The sequence below is a fragment of the Bubalus bubalis genome, chromosome 5 (genome assembly GCF_019923935.1).
Source record: "Bubalus bubalis isolate 160015118507 breed Murrah chromosome 5, NDDB_SH_1, whole genome shotgun sequence".
Lineage (NCBI taxonomy): Eukaryota > Metazoa > Chordata > Mammalia > Artiodactyla > Bovidae > Bubalus > Bubalus bubalis.
The window spans coordinates 29,952,762-29,974,131 of NC_059161.1; the positions used below are offsets into that span (position 1 = coordinate 29,952,762).

The following is a 21,370-nucleotide window of genomic DNA, read 5'->3' on the forward strand; positions in this document are numbered from 1 at the left end:
GCCAACTATATTTTGGTAACATTTGGAGAAATTAGGGTTTTGGGAAGGGCTAGGAATGCTTTTCCCCCCTTACTCGAAATAATGGAGTACACACTCCCCCTGTTTTCAGGATGGATTGGATTCTGACAAAAAGGATGCCTGTGGTGGCAGCTGCCATTATTGAGCACCTACTGTGTGCTGAGTCCCACGCAAGCATTTCACATGCACTGCTCGTGTGCCTTCTCAACAGGCTTGCATCTGTTGGGGCTGTTTCTCTGATGCTGAGAGGGGCCAGGTGTGGGGGATGAAGGGACCAGGGGAACTAGGGCTGAGAGGTAGGTTGGGTGTTGACCTCTCTGAGGCAGCTACTGATGGGGCAATTAATTGCCAGTTGAGACTGATGAAATGAAGTCATTGTGTGCAGGGGCTGGAAGCGGGGAGAGGGCGGGACCCAGAGGGAGGAGGGCCCAGTGCAGAGTTGTCAGGACAGCTGTGAAGGCTCTGACCAGAGCATGCAGGGGCCGGCAGAGAGACTGCTGGCCAGGGCCAGAGCTGTAGGAACCTGGCAGAGAGAGAGGGTCAGCCTGGCAACAGGGACCTGCCGCTCAAGTGTGGCCCTGGAGACGGATGGTCAGGGGTGCAACTACCTGGGCCAGGGTCCTTTCCTCCAGCTGGGTTCACTCTTCGGTTGCTAGAATCTGAGCAGAGATCTGACCTGGTGACTAGGGTTAAAAGGTTGCTAATCTGACGGGGGTGAGGGGCTTCAGTCCTGCCACGTGACTGCTGCTGTGAGCCCACCAGGCCCACTGCTGAGGGCATGAGTGATCAGCAGAGGGAGACAGAGGAGGATGAGGGAGGAGACCCTTCAGACACAGCACCCATGCTGCCCCGGAGGCTTCCTGACCACCAGGCTTCAGACCTGATGTCCCCAGGGTGGGTAAGCCTGGCTGCCCAAGGTCTGGGGACCCTGCTGCTCCAAGGATGGGCCTTGGCCCGGCTCTTGCTCCACCTGCTGCTGCCTGCAGCTGTGTTCCTGCTGGTGCTGCTGCCTGCAGCTGCCGTCGTGTACCTGGGATTCCTGTGTCACTCGAGGGTGAGCTGAGCCTTCCCTGGGCAAGACTGGGGAACTGTCTGGGGTCCTTGGGAGTGCGCGTGCTCCTCCCTAAAGAGCCCTTTCTTCTGCCAAGCCCCCCGCCCTGCCACGGGCCACAGCAAAAGAAGAGCTTTTGTTTGCCAACAAGGGGATGGCTCTCTCCCTTCTTTGAGGCCTCTCAGCCTTGTACCAGGGGCCACCAGGGCCTGGACAGCTGGGCAGGGTGGGGAGAGGAGAAGGCTTCCAGGAAGAGGAGATAAAGATATTGTCGGATTTAACCAGTCCACAGCCCCCACCCCTCAGGCCCCTCAAAACAGCCCCTCTGAGGACCCATCCTACTGGGGGATGGGTTTCCCCACCTGTGGGATGGGCTATGGCTAGGTCTGGGATGGGGAGGGTATAGGCAGGTGGGCCCCGTGTGCCTCTTTCTGTAGGCATACAGCAGGGGAGGGGGACCAAACGCTGGCTGCAAAAGAGAAGGTCGACACCAGCTGGGGGCACCCCGAGGTAGGGTTTCGGGGTCAGATGCCAGCGTAGGGTAGGACCATGGAGAGCACAGAGAGGAGGAAGGCGGAGGTTGGGGAGCCAGAGAGCTATTCTCTGAGCCTCTTCTCAGGGGACTCCTACTCCGGTCATTTACCGCCTGGGTCCCTCATCTCCCATCCTCGGCTAGGAAATGTCTGGCCCACAGCCAGCCCCAGCCCCTGCACCCTACCCATCCCCCTCTTCTCTGCCCGACCTCGGGCCCCGCCCCGGAACTGAGACCCACCCCCCACCACCGTCCCGCTTGACCATCCGCCCGGTTCTCAGGTCCACCCGGCGCCCCGCCCCGCGTGCCGCGCGCTGCTGTCCGACCGCGGCTCCGCGGCAGTCATCGTGTTGGGCTTCCTCTCGCTGCCTCCGCTGCTGGTGCTCGCCTCGGCCGCTCGCGCCCGCCTGGCACGACGCCTCCACTCGCTGCTGCCGCCCCCCACTTGGAGCCCCGGACCCCGCCGCCAGTCCGACGGGGAGAAGCAGCTCTGCGCCTGGGTGTGACCTCAGACGCCTCTTCAAATCCCGGAGGCCCTCGAACTACCCTGTGTCCCCCATCAGTGGCCCCAGGCTGGCGAGCTCAAGGGTCTGCGTTCAAATCCCTGCCCGGCAAGCGCGACCGCAGTGCTCCGACGTGCCGCGAGGTGGCACCGGACTCCCCCGGAACTGAGCGGCCCTTCCCCACCCTCGTCCGACCCCGCACTCCCCGCAGCAGCCGAGGGGCTGGGACGCCCCCCAGGGAGCAGGGAGATGGCCCTCAGAGAAGGGGCGCGAGGCCAGACTCAGAAAAGCGGCCTTCCTGGCTTCTGCCTCTGGGACTGCCCAAGGCTCCTGTGCCCCGACGACGGGCAGACCCTGCGGGCCGCCGTCTGGTCAGAGAGTTGTAGAGCTGGGGAGACTTGCTCCGGAGGCTTCCACACTCCACGATTACAGAGGTTCAACAGCCAGAGCAGCGGAGTGTGCAGGGCTCAGCCGTAGGCCTGCGTCAGCGTTAGAGCAAGGGCTCTGTCAGTTCCTCTAATTTTAAGATATTTTCCGTCTTTTGTGTTTTTTGCTTTCAAGCATGTTTCTGGCTTATTCCTTTGGTACACACTGTGTTTGTTTCCCGTTCCTAGGGGTTCACATCTTTCATCAGTAGTGCAGAATTCTCAACCATTATTTCTTCAACGCTGCCTCATTCATTCCACATATTCTTTCTTGGGAAACACCTACTACATTAATACTTCCTGTCAGTTAATTTCTCTTCTGTGTCTTCCTTCTTGTCTCCCTGTGCTGCACGTGTTTTGGGCAATTTCCTCATCTTCCTCTTCTAGTTCACTAAGCACTGGTTGTGTCTAATCTGCTGATTGTCCTCCTATCCAAAAAGAGCCTAGCGGGCTAGAGTCTATGGAGTCCGGAAGAGTCGGACACGACCGAGCGACTAAACGCATATCTACAAGTTATACTGTTTGTGAGCTAAATCGCGTCCAATTCTTTGCGACCCTAGGAACACTAGTCTGCCAGGCTCCTCTGTCCATGGGATTCTCCAAGCATGAATACTGTAGTGGGTTGCCATGCCCCGCTCCAGGGGATCTTCCCGACCCAGGGATCGAACCCGCGTCTCTTAGGTCTCCTGCATTGGCAGGTAGGTTGTTTACCACTAGCGCCACCTGGGAAGCTCATAAGTTATACTACTCATTTCTTATCCACATCTGATCATTTTGATGGTCTCTTGGTGCATGGTCGTGTTTTGGATTCCAGCAGGAACATTTCACACAGAGTTATTTTATAGTCTGCACTTAGCAACTACACTTCCTTTGCCTTGGGGTCTAAATCTGTTATTTGTTGTTTCTGCTGACTCAGTAATTGCATGTTGTTCTTTGATGTTTGTACTTGGTAAGCGTCAGCCCACACCTGTGAAAATTCTGCAGCCATGTCCCTCCAGAGAGGATGCCCTTGTGAGGCGTGCCCAGCCTGTGTCCCTATTAGGGACCTGGTTGATAGCCTACCATGCACGTGGGCCTGTGGCTCTCATGTGGTGTGGGTCTCCATCCTGTGTTCAGGGAATTTTCTGCTTTCCTGTTTGTTTCACTTCAGCATCCTGGTTTCTGTTCACTATTCTTCAGTTTGTTTATTTATATACTTCTTTTTAGTGTTTCTTGGAGGGAGGGGGCTTGGAGAGATCTACTTCCTTGTAAGCCCAGCAGTGTATTAAAGATGTGTTTGTTGTAATTTGTCCAGAATCTAGTAATAGCTGGAAGACCTTGGGAAGGTCCTAGCACACTCTGTTGCCAGCAGGACTCCACCTGTGACCAGGAGACCAGGGTCCAGATGTGCCCAAGGTTGAGGCTCAGCTGTGGCTTGAACAGGGCCCGGAGCGGGCCTGGCTCAGGTTCAGCAGGAGTCCTTGGGGTTTTCCAATTGTCTGTGGCCAGTCACACGGGAGCCTGGCTGGCTGCCCCATGCCCAAGGAGAGCTTTCCTGGTCTGAGACCGCCCTCCCCCCCCTGCCTAGGGTCGGGCTGCTCTGGCCAAGGGTTGAGGATAAGGGCTCTCCTGAGGATCCGCCTGGCCCTGGAGTCATCAAAACAACAGCTGGGCTTGGTGGGGGTGGGGAGGCCACCCTGGGGAGCTCAGCTGCTGAGCTGCCTTTCAGAAGGTGGATCCTGGCTTCCCAGGCCTACCCAAGCCCCACATGGCCTCCAGCTGGCCCCGGGGACAGCCTGCCTCAGCTCTAACTACCACCCACTCACAAAAGGAACGCTTGTGGGGGGCTGTGGAAGGTTGATGGAGGAGCCTAGTGGTCTGCTTTGGGGTGTTAGCTGTCAGGGTGGGGAAAGTAGAGTGTAGAGGCCGTGAGCTACTGGGTGGGCCAAGATGAGACCCTCACCTTGGGGAAAAAAAAATCTCTGCAAGCACCCTGGCCCTTGCCCAGCCATTGTGCACTTGGCCGTGGGTGCATGTGCGTGTGCATTGTGTATGGGTATACATGTGTGTGCATGTGAGGGCGTGCCTACATTCTGTCTACCGGCCCTCACACCCCTGGCAGGGGTTTTCTTCAGACCCCACAGGTGTAGAGTCTGGGCTTTGCGAGGTTTCCTGATCTGCCCAGGGCCGTGTATTCATTCACAAAGTATTTCCTGGCAACTCAGGTGTCTGCAGGCACACCCTGAGTAGTGTGCAGCTAGGAGGGGCCCGTTCTGTCCCCACAGCCGGCCCCCTGTGACAGTTGTGGGCCCTGCCCCCACGCAGGCATGTCAGCCAGAAACTGAGCTGTGGTGGGTGGGCTGGGGAGGACTAGGCAGAGCTCCCTGCTGGCTCTAGGGCCTGAGGTCCCTCCCCCTGCCCCCGGGCCTCACCCTCACCCCTGGGGAGCCCCCCTACCAAGGTGTAGACACAAATCTGTCCTTCCCCACACAAGCCTGCCAGGACCCTGCTTGGGGCTGAGACAGGGCATGGTGGTCACTCCCTGTTGCAGAAGGTTCCAGAACAGGGAACCCAAACTAGGGAGGGGGGTCTCACCTCATGAAGGGCACCACTGTGCAGTTCTTGCACAGGCTGAAAACCCAGGAACAACTGGATGCCCTTCTGCCTTTCTGCCTCCAAGCTCTGACCTTCTGCCTCTAGTCTACAAGGCCTGATATCACCCTCCCCCTGGGCTCTTGCCTCCCCCATGAACACTGCCACTGCCCTTCTGCCTCCCAGGCCTCCTTACTGCCCTCATACATACTGGCAGGCCCTCATCCCGGAGCCCTGGTACTTCCTTTAGCTCCTGCCCACCTGCTCTGACATGACGCTATCATCCAAGAGGAAAAATGAGTAGACACGTATTTTTGCAAGCTTGCCACTTCCCATCCCTCTTCTAGCTTGGCAGGGCTTGGAGGACATGAGCTGTGCCCAGGGCCTGCACGTCCCCAGGGCCTGTGCGTCCCCAGGGCAGAGTCTGTCATGTGACTGGGCCCAGTATGGAGATGAAGGATGAGTGCAGATGGGTTGGCACCCACCCTGTGACCAGGCTGCCCACCTGCCACCCTGGGTGTCGCTGGCTGAAAGATTGGGTAGGGGTTGTCTCTGGGGCCACAAGGGACAGGCTGGGGCACTTAGGAAGTGAAACAATGGGACAGTCAGACCCCCAGGACTGGCCCTCAGGCCCTGGCATGTCCCTGACCACAAACAGGCAGGTTGAGTCTAAAAGAATGTATGGGTGGGGCAGCGGGGCGAGTGGTGGTAGGCCACCCCCTCCCTCTGCTCTTCCGACTGCTGGGTGTGGTCAGGGGGCCTTGAGCTTGGCCACTCATCCCAGGCCCACAGGACCTGCCCCCCACTTCCAGTTTTTGTGTCTCCCAGCATGTGTGGGTGCCTATGTGAGATACAACTGACGTGAAAACCAGCAGCACAGGCACCCCCACGGGATGGGGTGGGACCAGGCCACTCTGCCCCTCAGGCTCTAGGCTGGGGTCAGAGGGCCCGGGAGCTGCCCTTTTCCCTGGGGTCAACATGACCACAGCTAGCTGGGGACAAAAGGCCCTTCTTCTCTGCGTAGGCGTGGATGGTGCGGAGGAGGGCGCATTCCCGTGAACTGGCTGGGGGCAGGGCCAGTGCCTTGGAGAGCAATGTTGTCCCTGGGTTTTGTGGATCCCCATCCATCTGCCTGTGGACCGACAGGCAGGGTGGGCGAGTTCTAGGAAGTGACGACTGGGGACTCCCTGTCCCTCCTCCTCGTTCCCAGGACACCTGGGTCAGGCAGGGGCTGGCTCCGGTGGAGGGAGAGGCATGGACTGGGGCCAGCTGTGTCCTGGCCCCCTCTGGTCCTTCTCTGCCCCTCCTGCCCCCAGGCCCGTCTTCCTTCAGAGAGGAGGTTTCCAGGCCATTATATTTGTGCTTCCTCTGGTACCTGCCTCAGGCCCAGCCCTGGCCTGGACTACTACACACCCCTGGCTGACTCCCACATTCCCTGGGAATCTTTGTCTGCCCATGTCTCCGCTCAGTGAGGGGCAGGGTAAAGGAGACTCTCCATGATGTTAACAGCAGGGGTGGTGGTAGAGCCAGCTGAGCCACAGGGCAGATCAGGGGGCCTGAGGGACAGAGCTGACCCAGTGAGGTTGGGATGGTCTTAGTCTCTCGGGGATCAAGTCAGAGCTCAGCATGAGCATCAGGACGGGCTCTCAGCCAAAGCAGGTGTCTGAGCTCAGCCAAGGCTGGCGAGAGGCCCTTGTCACCACTGCCGAGGCCAGGTCCCCTGTCCTTTCTCCCTCTGATGGAGAGCTGGAGGGAGGAGGATGCCTGCTTCCTCAAGGGCTTGAGTAGCGGCCAAGAAGAGCAGCTCAATTTTTCCAGAAGAGAAACTTCCCTGTCAGCCCAGCAGCACAGCCGAGGTGTGACTTTGGGCCCACCGCTGGCCACGAGTGGGGAGGCCACAGGCAGATCCAGCATGGCCTGGTGCCCTGCTAGTGGGTGCCCAGCAAGGTGAAGGATGAGCCAAGTTGTGTCTGCATGCGTGTACTTGGGTCAGTCCCCCGCTGGGCCCTCAGATTGTCTTCAGCTGCCTCCTCTCACGGCCCCATATCCAGAGCAGCCCTGGTCAGCCTCATCTGCTGGAGGGCTGGGGGCCAGGAGCCGTCCTTCTGGGCGGTACACCCTGAACTTGGGGGGTTCAAGCCCACTGTTGCCCCCCGGGGCCCAGGCGGAAACACCATGCAGTCTCTGGTTCTAGCTGAGGCCTGAGGTCTGTGGAGCTGAGCCAGCCCTGTCACTGCCAAGATTCCCGGCAGGGGGGGGGGGTGTGTGGCAAGGACACAGTTCTCGCTTGTTCCTGCCCCAGCTACTCAGGCTCAGCTGAGCTGCTTCCTTTTTTAGACAAAGTCAGAGCTCCAGCCTGTCTCACAGCCTGGCGTCTCACCTGACAAAAAGGGAGGAAGGAAAACCATTGAGTTTCATCCGTCCTCCGGGCTGAGCACCTCCTGACAGGGGGGAAGGGAGGGGACATCCTGGCAGAGATGGCCTGCTGCCTCCCCATGCGGACCTGTGCCCCGCCACCCCGCACCGAGCTCCTCAGAGAGGAGTGGCTGGGACAGGGCAGTGGTGACCCCACAGGAAGGCATCTTAGGAGGGAGGAGGGCAGTCCGGCCCACGGGACTCTGTCGGCCTTGCCTCACCTGAGGGCAAGGAATTTGCCCTGGAGTGGGTGGTGGGGAGGGCTGAGTGTCCCTCAGGATGCCCCCTGCAGGCAGCCACCTCTGCTCTGGTCCAGCCAAGATCCGAGCTGCAAGGTTCCTGGTCACAGTGAGTCCCTGGAGGGCTTCCCCAGTGTGCTGCTGGGGAAGGTCTAGCCCCAGTCCTAGAGTTTGGCCTCAGCCCTGGCCCTGAGCCTCTTACTGGGGACAGCTATAGGCCCCGCATGGTCACATACGACAGGCCTGAATCAGCCATCCTCAGCTGTATGCCTCTTCCTCCAAGAAGCCTGGTGAGGTGGGGTCTTTGTGTCCTCTTAGAAACCCCTCCTTGAATGTCTGAGGTTTTTTCTCCTCTCCCAACGTTCTAAGTTCTGCCCTCCTGATCTTTGCTTTCATACACCTGCCCCTTCCCAAGCCTTGTGTTTGGTGTCACCCTCACACTCTAACACCTCCTGGGGCTCTCTTTGACTTGGCTTCAGGGACTCCCAGCGCTGAGGACACATGATCCAGCTTGGTGGCTCCCTGCTCTGCTCCTGGCTGGGGAAGGGGGCAGGGGGTAGAAGCAGGGCAGACCCCAAGGCCTTACAGCCCAAAGAGAGACCGAAGAGTTTATGTGTGTACATGCCACGCGCGTATGAATGGAGCGTGTCGCCGCGCGCCTGGGCCTCGCGAGCCTGCGCCTCCGCAGAGCCTATGCTCCTCCAGACGCGGTGCAGCGCGCGCGCCTCCGAGGGACCTCGGGGCGGGCCGCGGTGGGCGGAGCCTCCAGGGGGCGGGGCCCGGGTCCGACCCGCGCGGCCGCGCGCCCCACAGCCCAGGAGCGAGCGAAACACCAGTGCAGGGAGAGCGCTGCTGTCCCGTCGTGCGCGATGCTGCCCTGGACGGTGATCGGCCTGGCCCTGAGCCTGCGGCTGGCGCGGAGCGGCGCGGAACGTGGTGAGTGAGACAGGCGGCTGGGTCAGGCTCGGCTCTCTGTGCCCGTCCACCCTCTGATGTCCGCGCTGAGCCACGCTCTCCTTCCGCTGCTGTGGGGCCGGGGCGGCAGGCAGGGGACCCCACCCACGTGAGGCGCAGGCCCCGCCGGCAACTCGGCGGGACTTTAGGGCCTGATCGGGGAAGTGGGCGGTGCCAATCGGAGAGACTTGTTTCTGCCTCAGTTTTCCCTTTGCTTGGAATGACCCTTAGACGAAGGATGGTAAGAGGGTTGGTGTCGTTCAACTAGGTTGAGGGAAACTGAGGCCCCTAGGCTAGTACCAGGCCCGAGACACCCCAGGCCGCTGTCTGCTCGTGACCTAGGGGCCCATGTGCTCCCTGGGGAGCGGAGAGCAAGGCGTAGTCGCCTGAGGGGTGATCGGGCCCTCAGGCTGCTGCAGCAGGTAACCTGCTTCCTGGGTCCGGACACAGCCGAGGATGGGGCCCAGGCAGGGATGACATCATCCGTAAGTGGGGTCAGGACTCCAACCGAGCCTTCTGGACTGTGGGAGAGGCTGCAGTCAGTGCTCTGTCTTCCCCGTGCCTCCTCCTCTGTCCTCAGTCTCCCCAGCTGCCGAATGCCTCCACCCCACCCCCCACCGGTTGCCTTACCTGGAGGGTGAGCTGTGTGGACTACTTCTAGGAAGCCAGGCCCCTGTGGCCCAGATGTATCCACCCACCACTCCTGGAGGCGGGGCGGACACTGAGCTCCAGCCCGCCTAGATTCCGCTGAAGACAGGGAGTGGGTGGGGGCTTGGAGGGGTCAGTTTTCCTTTGCAGTTGAGACAGGAGCCCAGAGGGACCCCCTGGTATGTGGCCAGGGTGTAGAACTGGAATTGCTGAGGGTTCGGACCTCCTGTTGGCTTTACTGCCCCTCTCCCCCTGGGGTGCCATCCCAGGACCTTTGAGGTGTAGCTGAGCTGGCCTGGGCTTCCCTGGGTAAAGGCAAGTGCCAGCTTAGGGAAATTTCAGGCCCTGGGGGTTCTGCCCTGGGTGTGGGGCTGTCTGGGGGCCACCACCAGGGGCTGAACCCTCCCCTCTTCCCCAGGCCTTCCGGCATCTGCCCTTCAGGGGGACCTGCTGTTTCTGTTGGACAGTTCAGCCAGCGTGTCTCATTATGAGTTTAATCGAGTTCGGGAGTTTTTGGGGCGGCTGGCGGCCCTGCTGCCCGTGGGTCCTGGGACCCTGCGTGCCAGCCTGGTGCATGTGGGCAGCCGACCGCACACCGAGTTCCCCTTCGGCCAGCACAGCTCAGGCTCAGCTGTCCAGGATGCCATACGGGCTGCAGCCCAGCGCATGGGCGACACCAACACTGGCCTGGCACTGGCATACGCCAAGGAGCAACTGTTTGCCAAGGCGGCAGGGGCCCGGCCGGGAGTGCCCAAGGTGCTGGTGTGGGTGACAGACGGCGGCTCCAGCGACCCCGTGGGGCCCCCCATGCAGGAGCTGAAGGACCTGGGGGTCACCGTCTTCATCGTCAGCACTGGCCGGGGCAACCTCCTGGAGCTGTCTGCCGCTGCTTCGGCCCCCGCTGAGAAACACCTGCACTTTGTGGATGTGGACGACCTGCACATCATCACCCAGGCACTGAGGGGCTCCATCCTCGGTAGGTGGGAGGGGGCCTGGGGAACCCCAGCTGGGAATTTGGAAAGAGGGCTGGGAAGACTCCAGGAGGAGCTCACATGCCTGGAGCAGAGGCCAGGGCTGCACACCCGGCTTCTCCAGGGACACACTCCAACTGGTCACCACAGGGGTCCCACCACCTGGGCTGAGGTGGGACAGAAGCCAGGTCTGAGGAAACACCTTCAGGTAAGGCTCCCTACTGGAGAGTGGGGGGTTTGGTGAGGGCTGAGGGACCCGCAGGCTGGATCTGAGCAGATGTGTCTTGTGGCTATGTGGAGAGGTAGAGAAGGAGGTTTCAAGCCTGAGAGCTCTGCACATGGACCCACCATGCCTGGAGGAAGGGGGAGGGCCAGAGCAGGAAGGGCAGAGAGTGCCCCCAACCAGAGCTGGGTCCCTACTTTCCCCAGGGGAAGGGGGTTTGAGCAAGACTGCACTGCTGGGGATTGCTGGAAAGGAGGCTGGGCCTGGGAGAGCCTGCTGCAGGGGCTAGCAGCTCCCCACGGACTTTCTTCTGGATCCCTCTGACCCAGCTAGGGAGAGGGACAGGGAGGAGAGAGGTGGAGTTAAAGGGCCTGGTCACTGGCAGGGTTTGCTGTAGCCACTGAAAAAATGCCAACAACCCCAGGGTCTTCCTGAATTTTGGCCTGCAGTTAATCATCCACCTGAAACCGAAAGGAGTTGGTCTGTGGGTTGGAGGGAGGTAGAGGGTCTTTCTGAAGATCTGCTCCAGGGCACCTGGCCCTGGTGGCCCATGGGTCAGCCGCTGGGGCTGAGCCTGAAGGGGACAGCAGGAGAAAGGGCAAGCAGCTGGACAGGAAAAGCCCAGGGCTGCAGGGCAGTGAGGCAGTAGGGTGGCTCTCCTGGGATTGGGGGCAGGGTCTGTGTGTGGCGATGGGCAAGGGGAGTGCCAGCCAGGCAGCTGGGCACCCAGCGTTCACAGCATCAGGTCCTGACTTAACCCTGTGTAGACATCTGTTAGCCTCACCCACCTGCCAGGTCACTGAGATGACCCTCTGGAGCTTGGCATCAAAGCTCAGGAGTAACGTTTGGGGGTCCCACCCTAGAGTCCCCCCACCACACTCTCCTCCAGGTCCAGCTGCCCTTGGGCTTGTCGCATCTCTCCTACCCCTCAGGACATTCTCCAGTAGCCTCTCATCTCCTGGCTGAACTGTGGGCCCTTTTTCTTTGACTCTCCAGAGCAGAACTGATCCTTGACCCCGTGCTGGTCACTCGTGCTGCCCCGAGTGGTGGGGAGGGCATCCTCTGACATCATTTTGAACCCTGCCACCCTTGAGTGCCCTTTGTTTAGCCCACTGAGTGGTGGGTAGGAAGTGGCCCGCTATGGTTTGGAGCTGAGGTGGGGAGGGAAGCTCCTGAAGCGGCCGAAGGCAGGGGGGTGGAGGCGGCGGAGGGGGGGTGTGGGGGGGTGGGGGCTGGTTGCACTCACGTCCTTCCTCCAGCCTGGCGCCAGCGCGCTTTGGCGGATCCTTAGCATCTGGTAGGCGTGGCCGAGGCTAGCCTTGCTCCCGGCGCTCCTGCTCCAAGGCTCTGGGAGTCTACCCCGAGTCAGCAGAGACCCGCGCGAGAAGCCACCTCTGTCCTCTCACCCTCTGCACCCCCCTCAGATGCGATGTGGCCGCAGCAGCTCCATGCCTCCGAGGTTACATCCAGCGGCTTCCGCCTGGCCTGGCCGTCCCTACTGACGGCAGACTCAGGCTATTACGTGTTGGAGCTGGCGCCCAGCACGGATCCGGGGGCCGCGCGTCGTCAGCAGCTGCCAGGGAACGCCACGGGCTGGGCCTGGACCGGTCTGGACTCAGACACGGACTACGACGTAGCCCTGGTGCCGGAGTCCAACGTGCGGCTCTTAAGATCACAGCACCTACGGGTGCGCACGCTGCCAGGTGAGGCGGGGCACAGGGCCGGGTGGGCTGGGGGTACGGGTCCGGCTGGGCGCCGCGGCCCCCTCCCGCTCACGGGCACTTCTCGCACCCCCACCCCCACGCCCGCGCAGAGGAGACCGGGCCGGAGCTCATCGTCGTCTCGCACACCAGGCCGCGCAGCTTGCGCGTGAGCTGGGCCCCGGCGCTTGGCCCGGACGCCGCGCTCGGTTACCACGTGCAGGTCGGGCCCCTGCGGGGCGGGGCCGCGCAGAGCGTGGAGGTGCCCGCGGGCGAGAACAGCACCACGCTTCAGGGCCTGGCGCCCGGCACTGCCTACCTGGTGACCGTGACCGCAGCCTTCCGCTCGGGCCGCGAGAGGGCGCTGTCAGCTAAGGCCTGCACGCCCGAAGGCGAGCGCAGCCGTGCCCCGCGTCCCCAGCCGCAGAGGACTGGGGGCCGGGAACCGTGAGCCGGTCGCGCCCGCGCACCCGAGGGCCCCCTTCTCCCGATCCCGGTGGGTCTTGACCCGGGGATGGGATGCTGACCGGCCTTAGACCCGCGGGACCCCCGCGCAGGAGCGCGCCCCGCTCCGGCGTCCGCCCTCCAGGACGCAGCCTCGCCTCACCTTCCGCCGTAGCTATGGCAGCAGCGCGTGCTGTTGCGACTCCCTCCCCTGCCCGGTCCAGACCTGGGCACTCGGTGGTGTCCTTTGGACAGGATTTAGCGGGGAGATGGACAAGGCGTCAGGGGGCCCGTTGAGAACATCAGACTCCAGATGGCTCTGGACCCAGGGCCACAGGGCGCCTGGGCAGCCGGGCCTCCCATTTGTGTTAGAAGCCAGCAGGTCTGGTGGCAAAGGCTGGCATCTGTTTGAGTGAGCTTGGTCCAGATGGCCGTTCTGAGTTCCCACCAGCCACTCGGGTCCAGGGTGGGAAGGGAAGGAGCTGGCTCTGGCCAGGTCCCAAAGGTTTCCTGGAGGGGATAGTGTCAGGAAAAGGGGCGGGGAAGTGCTGGCAATAGATCCTGTGGTTAGCAGCTGGGTGGCTGGAGAGGCAGTCTTCACTGGCATGCTCAGCTGGCTTGGGGGCAGTGCTTTGCTTGCTGGGAACAGTGGCCCTGCCTTCCTACCCAGAACCCTCCTGGGCCCAGCCACAGCCTCTGGGACCCAGGTGGCACCTTTTGGGAAGAATGCGACAAGAGCCTGGCATTCAGGACCCTGGATACAGGAGAGCCTGTTCCTGCAGGGCCCCAAGGCTGGCACTTGCAGAGGGTTTTCCCTGTGCTGGGTGGAGGGCCTCTGTGCTGGGGCAGGGACAGGCAAGGTGCCTCTGGGTGCTGCACCCCAGCCATCCCTGCAGTGTCCACCTCCTGTCACTCCTTACTGTGCTGGGGCCACTGGACAAGTCCCAAGGGCGGGCAGTGCTGCTGCCACGTGGCCCCACAGGCACCTCCTCCACACCTGTGCTGACTCAGTGCTCACTTTTCATCTTCCCCACTAATGACCCAGCCTTTAAAATAAAATACAATAAATCAGATGTAAACTCAGCCCTGCAGTCTCCTGAGAGTGCTTTCAGTTCAGTTCATTTCAGTTCAGTCGCTTAGTCGTGTCCGACTCTTTGCGACCCCATGAATCGCAGCACGCCAGGCCTCCCTGTCCATCACCAACTCCTGGAGTTCACTCAGACTCACGTCCATCGAGTCAGTGATGCCATCCAGCCATCTCATCCTCTGTCATCCACTTCTCCTCCTGCCCCCAGTCCCTCCCAGCATCAGGGTCTTTTCCAATGAGTCAACTCTTTGCATGAGGTGGCCAAAGCATTGGAGTTTCAGCTTCAGCATCAGTCCTTCCAGTGATCACCCAGGGCTGATCTCCTTTAGGATGGACTGGTTGGATCTCCTTGCAGTCCAAGGGACTCTCAAGAGTCTTCTCCAACACTACAGTTCAAAAGCATCAATTCTTCGGCGCTCAGCTTTCTTCACAGTCCAACTCTCACATCCATACATGACCACTGGAAAAACCATAGCCTTGACTAGATGGACCTTTGTTGGCAAAGTAATATCTCTGCTTTTCAATATACTATCTAGATTGGTCATAACTTTCCTTCCAAGGAATAAGCGTTTTTTAATTTCATGGCTGCAGTCACCATCTGCAGTGATTTTGGAGGCCCCCAAAATAAAGTCTGACACTGTTTCCACTGTTTCCCCATCTATTTCCCATGAAGTGATGGGACCAGATGCCATGATCTTAGTTTTCTGAATGTTGAGCTTTAAGCCAACTTTTTCACTCTCCTCTTTCACTTTCATCAAGAGGCTTTTTAGTTCCTCTTCACTTTCTGCCATAAGGGTGGTGTCATCTGCATATCTGAGGTTATTGATATTTCTCCCGGCAATCTTGATTCCAGCTTGTGCTTCTTCCAGCCCAGCGTTTCTCATGATGTACTCTGCGTATAAGTTAAATAAGCAGGGTGACAATATACAGCCTTGACGTACTCCTTTTCCTATTTGGAACCAGTCTGTTGTTCCATGTCCAGTTCTAACTGTTGCTTCCTGACCTGCATACAGATTTCTCAAGAGGCAGGTCAGGTGGTCTGGTATTCCCATCTCTTTCAGAATTTTCCACAGTTTATTGTGATCCACACAGTCAAAGGCTTTGGCATAGTCAATAAAGCAGAAATAGATGTTTTTCTGGAACTCTTGTTTTTTTGATGATCCAGCAGATGTTGGCAATTTGATCTCTGGTTCCTCTGCCTTTTTTAAAACCTTTACTCCTTGTCAAAACACACCAGCCCTGTGAAAGGTTTCAAGTAAAAGAAAGGGCTCTGGTAGGAAAGGCTGGTACCCCACCTGGTGCTGGGGAGGAGGGGGAGCCGTCCCTTCCCAGCACTGGGTCACAGGCCACTGTGGCCCTTCTGTGCACCTCCTCTTCAGAGAGCCCAGGCCCTGATTCTGAGGGCATTGCTGAGACCCCCACCTCTGTTGGCACGGCTACTCCCTCGGCTTCAGTTTGGCTATGCTGCCCCCTGCTAATGGGAAGGAGAACCCCTAATCCAAGCAACTGCAGGGCTGAGAGGTGGTCTTGGGGCCTCAGATGGCAGCTCAGTCCGCCTGGCCTGGTGAGTATATTGGGGGCGGGGGGTGGCTTCTAGCAATCTGATCTGCCACCATTTTCCCAAACACCTACCTCTGAGCATCCCATGGCACCCACCCAGGCACCCAGCATCTACACCACCCACCAGTTCAGTGTGCTTGGTGTTCCTGTGCCCTGCCACCACACACACACACTGCCTGTGTGAGCAGGGTGGGGAGCAGGGCTCAGGTGGTGAATTAACCCCAAGGCAGATGATAGTGCCTGTCCAGGCCCGGCTTGAGGGGCCTACCGGATAGATGTTGTTTCTCCTCCATGTCCCCCTATCCCCTTGAGGCAGGCCCAGGGAAACCTGGCACTGTGGCCTGTGCCACTGAAGGTTTCTGCTTGCATCCTGATTGGTGCTTAGTGGTCAGCTGAGGATCAGAGGCTCCTGTGATCTTAGCAGGAGATGGCTGGTGAGCAGCTCACCTATGGCTGGTGAACCTGAACATCAGAGTCCCAAGGTCCCAGACAGCACTGACCAGGGCCTGGACCCCTCCCCTGGCCTGAACCTGGGCCTGATCCACCCCTGAGGGGCAGGATTTCCCCTGTGGAGGCCTGAGTTCCCCACCCCGATCCCTGGGTGCCCTGCAGGTGCCAGCCCACTAGGCACCCAGAGAGGGCCTCCTTCCATGCTGCACCCACAAGCCCAGCTTGCAGCGCACTGCACAGGAGAAAAATCCCGAGTGCTGATGGGCGGTTTCCCAGTGGTTCAGTCACACGTTAAAGACGAGTGGTGAGCCCCTTCTCCCAAAACATCCTTCCATCCCTGAGAGAGGGCAAAGCAGCCGGAAGATGCAGCCCTACTCCCTGCCTCGCCTCATCTCTGCTGGACGCTGAGGCCCAGAGAGAGGAGCCCCAGGTCATCTCCAGGCCTAGGAATGCCTCTCTTGGAAGCCCTCGTCTTGAAAGTGCGGCCTTTGCATCATCCCAGGCAGTTCTCAAAGGTCTTAGAGTCCAGGCTGCATCTGGAAAGTCTCCAGGAAATAGCTTTGTCTCGACCCCACCCCTTCCCTCCACCTCCCCTGACTCACAAGCCCTGGCTCCATGGTCCACTCTGGGTCAGGCCCAAGCTGAGGCCTGCAGGAACTTACACGTGCCACTTCCCAAGGCAACCCCGAGCATCCCCGCGCACCTGAAAGTCAGGGCTGGCAAGAGGTCGTGACCCACAGGGCCAGGTCCATGCAGCAAGAGTGGGCTGGGCTGGGCAGGGGAGGAGCTGCTGCTTGGGTGGGGAGAACCCTCGAACAGAGGCTCCTCTAGTGGTGCTGGGTAGGCACGGTTCTCACTCACAGGTGACTGCTGCTCCCTAATTTGCAAGGATTTCCTGTGTGGGGTCTTCCCTGCAGCCAGGACTTGCCTGACGGCAGGGGTTTGTGAGAACCAGGTAATGGACAAAGGCCATCTGTGAGGAGGCTGGATGGCCACTGGGTTTGGATCTAGGTCTCTGGGAGGTGGACATCCAGGAGTGGGTGGTAGGGCTGGCGGTGTCTCCCTGGAGCAGGAACTGTTTCCATGGCAGCAGTAATAAACTCTGTGGAGCCAGGGCTGGAAGCCCAGCCGCCCTGAGAGACGTGTGAGTCCTCATAGCCTCCTGCTGGGGTGAGGGGGCAGTTCAGGAAGCTAGAGGGCGACAGCTGTGTGTTCTTTGCGTTTTTTCCGGGATGAAAAATTTTTTTCAAAGTCCATTAAAACAAAAATGTCAGTGGAAGTCATAGCTCTCCCTAGAGGTGAGTGTAGTAAGGTGGGGACCCTCTGGGAGACCCCACGCCACAGGTTCCAGCCCTTGGGTGGGAGGCAGATGCAGCCCCAGCAACTCAGTAGTTAGGGTGAGGTGTGCTTTGGGCTGCCAGCAGTGGGCAGGGGGCTCTAGGGACAGCCCCCTTCTCAAGGAGGGAGAGAGGCTGAGGTTTCCCAGGCAGGACCACGTGGGGCGAATGCGACCCCTGCTCACTGACCAGGAATTAAAATCCCTGGCACTCATCACTCACATTTCAGAAGTGTCAGGGAACACACCCACAACAAATTATGTCATCTTAGCCACAGACACGCGAGCCTGGCAGGAAGGAAAGTCCCCACCACCACTGTCCCCCCAGCTGTGTGCACAAGCCAGCGGCTTGCCTGAGCCTATGATAACAGTGTCCACAGGAGCTGAGGCCTTGGCCACTCCACTCTGGTGCCACACAGCACATGGGGTGCTGCCCAGAGGAGGGGGGTGAGAGCCACAAGCTTCTCAACTCACTGTATGCCCAGGGTCCCAGCCAGCTCCCATTTCCCTCCTTCCTCTGCTCCAGGGCCAGCCCCTGCTGGATGAGAGGGCACTCGAGGCCAAGCTGGGTGGCTCTTCCTCTGAGAATCACTCCCGCAGGCGCCATTCACCACACACCCCCTAGATGATGCTGGGGCTCTGTCAGTGCCACCGGGCTTGAAAACTTGCTTCCAAGTTCTGTCCAGATCATGCAGCTGACCCTGCTCTTCTGGGAAGGAGCAGGCCAGCCAGTGCTCATGGCATGTCTCCTGTGCTGAAGGCCCCCCCCACCCTCCATGCTTCTGGGGATGGCCTGGCTCTACTGACCTCTGTTGGATGAGCCTGTCGGTCCAGCTGTGGGGTGGGGGGCAGATGGGGCATGGCTCCACAGGGGAGAGAACAGTGTCAGAGCATCTGAGTAGGTGGCCACTCACCAAGGGCAAACGGTGCAGGAAAACGAAGCTGGGGGCAGAGAGCTTAGGCTTGGCCCCAGGACCCTCTCCAGACCTGAACCCAAGACAGCCCGTCTGAGGGCTCGGTGCTTGGCTCTTGTTCACCCCAGAGCCAGAAGGAGGGGCTGCAGGGGCCAGAGATCCCAGCACTGCTTTGGTGGGTAGAGTGGGGACCAGCATCCAGGGGCCCTGCCCTGGGGGCTCAGGCCCAGGAGGGCCCAACTGAACAGCTCTTCTTTCATGGGGGCTGGGGCCTGCCAGGCTGGGGGCAGGCGTGGGGCGTGCATATGCAGGGGTTCTAGAGACTGAACTAGCAGCACGTCTTTTGGAACCTGGCGGGAGAGACCAGGAGCCGGACGGGCCTGGCTGGATGACAGGGAGAGACCAGCCCCTGCAGGCCCAACTGTCCTAGCTAGGAGAGCAAGCCAGAGGAGTGAGGGCTGGGGCCGCCAAGTTTAAGTGGACAGGGGGCTTCTGTCCCTGGGAGATGCCAGGCAGCTGGCGCTGGGAAGCCCTGGGGCCTGACAGGAAGGCTCCAGCTCCCCAGAGCTCTGACCAGATGTACAGACTCGGAAGCCACGCCTGCTATGCAGGCTTTGGGGGCAGAGTCCTCTGCTCTGGGCCTGTGTGGGGCCCACTCTGCTTCTGCTGGCCTGGGCTCTCGGGGACAGCAGTGTCCCCCTTCTCTGACTCAAGGTCAGGCTGGAGGCCAAGTTGCACCTTTAATTTCTTCAGTCTCTCCTCCAGGTCTTCACACTTGGAAGACTCCCTCGGGGGTTGCGGGGGGGAGCCACAGGGAGCAGGGTGTTGGGGGAATCCCACCAGCAAAACAGCACAGCTTGGCAGCTGAGTGCCGTGAGTTTGTCAACTAAACATGAATGCAGACGGAGGGGACATATGTATACTTACCGCTGATTCACATGGTATGGCGGAAACCAACACAGCATTGTAAAGCAATTATCCTCCAGTTTAAAAAAAAATGAACACATCAGGTGGAAGGTGTCATCCTAATTTCCTTTTATTAACTTAGTGTCTTTAGCAAAGTTGTGTCTACTTCCAGCCTAAGACTTTAAGTGACAAACACAAGTGGACTGATGTTCTGCGTGGTCCACTGGAAATCAGAAAGTGTCAGCAGTACTACTCTGATGAGGGAAACTGGAGGGAAGCAGTTTCTTCCCTCGAAGAGAAGGCGTGCAACCACCTAAATCTTAAGATAGCAACCAACGCTTTCTGTTTTTTAATTAAGCCAAGTTAAGGAAAACTGACTTTTTTGTGAAGCTGACTTTGCGTTTTTTTTTAATTTTTAATTTTTAAAACTGACTTTTAAAACGCAGAGCTTTATTTTCAATTATTCCTTGTCATATAAACCTACCAGGCTTCCTTGCTGGCTCAGATGGTAAAGAATCTGCTTGCAGTACAGGAGACCTGGTTTTGATCTTTGGATCAGGAAGAGCCCCTGGAGAACGGAATGGCTACCCACTCCAGTATTCTTGCCTGGAGAATCCCTTGGGCAAAGGAGCCTGACAGGCTACAGTTCATCGGGTCACAGAGTTGGACATGACTGAGTGACTAACACTTTCATATATTAGTCCACGTGCGTGCGTGTGTGCTAAGTCATGTCCAACTCTGTGACCCTTGGACTGTAACCCACCAGGCTCCTCTGCTCATGGGATTCTCCAGGCAAGGATACTGGAGTAGATTGCCATGCCCTCCTCCAGGGGATCTTCCTGACCCAGGGATAGAACCTGGGTTCTTAAGTCTCCTGCTTTGGTAGGCAGGTTCTTTACCACTAGCACCACCTGAAAAGCCCCCTAAAAGTACACAAGCTTGCCAAATGCTGGCCTTTGGATGGAACTAAACAGTTTCCTGTGGACATGGACTTCAATTCCCTTCCCCATTTCCTCTTTATCCAGCGAAGCCTGCCAGGAGTGCTACTGGATGTATGTTTTCTGGCCGGTTCATAAAGACCTTGATGATGACCAATGAACGACATCTAGCAGGAAAACTCCTTTGGTTTTTCTCATTTGGGGAAACAACAAACAACAAAACCCTGGCAGAATTATCTTAGAATTTTCCCCCCTATTTTTATTGAGGCTTATTGAGGGGAAAGTCCATATGATTCTGGGAACTCTACAAATTCCATCAAGGAAAGAACACAGGGGCAACTTGGACACTGGACCAAGAAGCAAACTTTGCTAACTTTGGGCGCTGCCCTGTGTCCATCCTTGTCTCCATCTGTCCCAGGCCATCTGGCCTGCACCTTGGTCCCTGAAGTAGGAGCAGGAACGTGGCCTTTGGAGTTCCCCAGAAGTCTCACCAGACAGTAACCAGAGCCAGGACCCTTGGGCCCCGAGGAGCTCTCTTCCCACGAAGGCGCCCTCTGTGGGGCTTCGGGACCTCTGCCGCCCCTTACTTCTGGGGTTGGATAGCTCAGTCCCCTCACTTGGGACTTCCCACGTGGCTAAGTGATAAAAAAAATCCGCCTGCCAATGCAGGAGGCATTGGAGTGGGTTCCATCCCTGGGTCGGGAAGATTCCCTCTGGAGAAGGAAACGGCAACCCACTCCAGTATTCTTGCCTGGAAAATCCCATGGACAGAGGAGCCTGGAAGGGTACACAGTCGCAAAGAGTCGGACAGGACTGAGCATGAACACACCCTCGCATGTACGTCCCCTCTGTTGAGAGCCACTGCGCTGAGACACTGAAGAGGAGGTTTGGGAGAGCCCTTCATCCTACTGACGGTTGCTGGAGATTGGCCAGGGCCGCGCTTCCGCCCTTCCATCATTTCAACACCGAGACCCAACAAGCACCAGGCCCAGCACTTCCGCGCCGCCCGGCCCATGAGCCGGCCCGCTCTGCTCTGGACACACCCAACCCACTCTCTGCCATCCTAGGGAGCCGCTCAGCCAGCGGCGCCGGCACCTGCTCTCTGCCCCGGTCCTGCGACCCATCGCTCGCCGCGGGCCGGTTCCTCCCACGCTGACCGAGCGCCTGTGGAGGACTCTTGCTCCCGCGGCCGCTCCCTCGTTCGGGACCCGACAAGAGCCTTCAGCTCCAGCACCTGCATCTCTGCTGCCCCCGGGGCCGGAACTCTGGAGGCCCATAGCAACCGGGCCAGCGTCATTGCCACCCTGACGTATTCAAGGAGGCGCACGCGCCCAGCTCCTCAATTTTGTCCCTGATCGGCCCCTGTCACCTGGTACTCGCCCCGCCCCTCCGAGGGCCTGCACTCTGTGCCTGCTTCTACAATCGCCGCGGAGACACCATGATGTCACGACCCTCGTAGCCAATCCGAGGGCCGCATGGGGCACG

At 59.2% G+C, this 21,370-nt stretch overlaps 2 protein-coding genes across 2 annotated transcripts; both read left to right on the forward strand.

Moving 5' to 3' along the window:
- The first annotated feature begins 506 nt into the window (after positions 1 to 506).
- TMEM88B (transmembrane protein 88B) lies at positions 507 to 3,814 on the forward strand. The gene is made up of 2 exons (XM_045165924.1): positions 507 to 1,072; positions 1,883 to 3,814. The coding sequence occupies exons 1-2, from the start codon at positions 797 to 799 to the stop codon at positions 2,105 to 2,107; spliced, it is 501 nt and encodes a 166-aa protein (XP_045021859.1). The 5' UTR covers positions 507 to 796; the 3' UTR covers positions 2,108 to 3,814.
- Positions 3,815 to 8,532: 4,718 nt separating this feature from the next.
- On the forward strand, positions 8,533 to 13,777 carry VWA1 (von Willebrand factor A domain containing 1). Its single transcript, XM_045165925.1, has 4 exons — positions 8,533 to 8,690; positions 9,775 to 10,332; positions 11,975 to 12,253; positions 12,364 to 13,777. The coding sequence occupies exons 1-4, from the start codon at positions 8,624 to 8,626 to the stop codon at positions 12,699 to 12,701; spliced, it is 1,242 nt and encodes a 413-aa protein (XP_045021860.1). The 5' UTR covers positions 8,533 to 8,623; the 3' UTR covers positions 12,702 to 13,777.
- Positions 13,778 to 21,370: the final 7,593 nt, after the last annotated feature.

Coding starts and splice junctions, on each gene's coding strand:
- TMEM88B (XM_045165924.1), top strand. CDS start 797: ATGAGTGATCAGCAGAGGGAGACAGAGGAGGATGAGGGAGGAGACCCT. Junction 1,073..1,882: donor GATTCCTGTGTCACTCGAGG/GTGAGCTGAGCC, acceptor CCCGGTTCTCAG/GTCCACCCGGCGCCCCGCCC.
- VWA1 (XM_045165925.1), top strand. CDS start 8,624: ATGCTGCCCTGGACGGTGATCGGCCTGGCCCTGAGCCTGCGGCTGGCG. Junction 10,333..11,974: donor ACTGAGGGGCTCCATCCTCG/GTAGGTGGGAGG, acceptor CACCCCCCTCAG/ATGCGATGTGGCCGCAGCAG. Junction 12,254..12,363: donor ACGGGTGCGCACGCTGCCAG/GTGAGGCGGGGC, acceptor ACGCCCGCGCAG/AGGAGACCGGGCCGGAGCTC.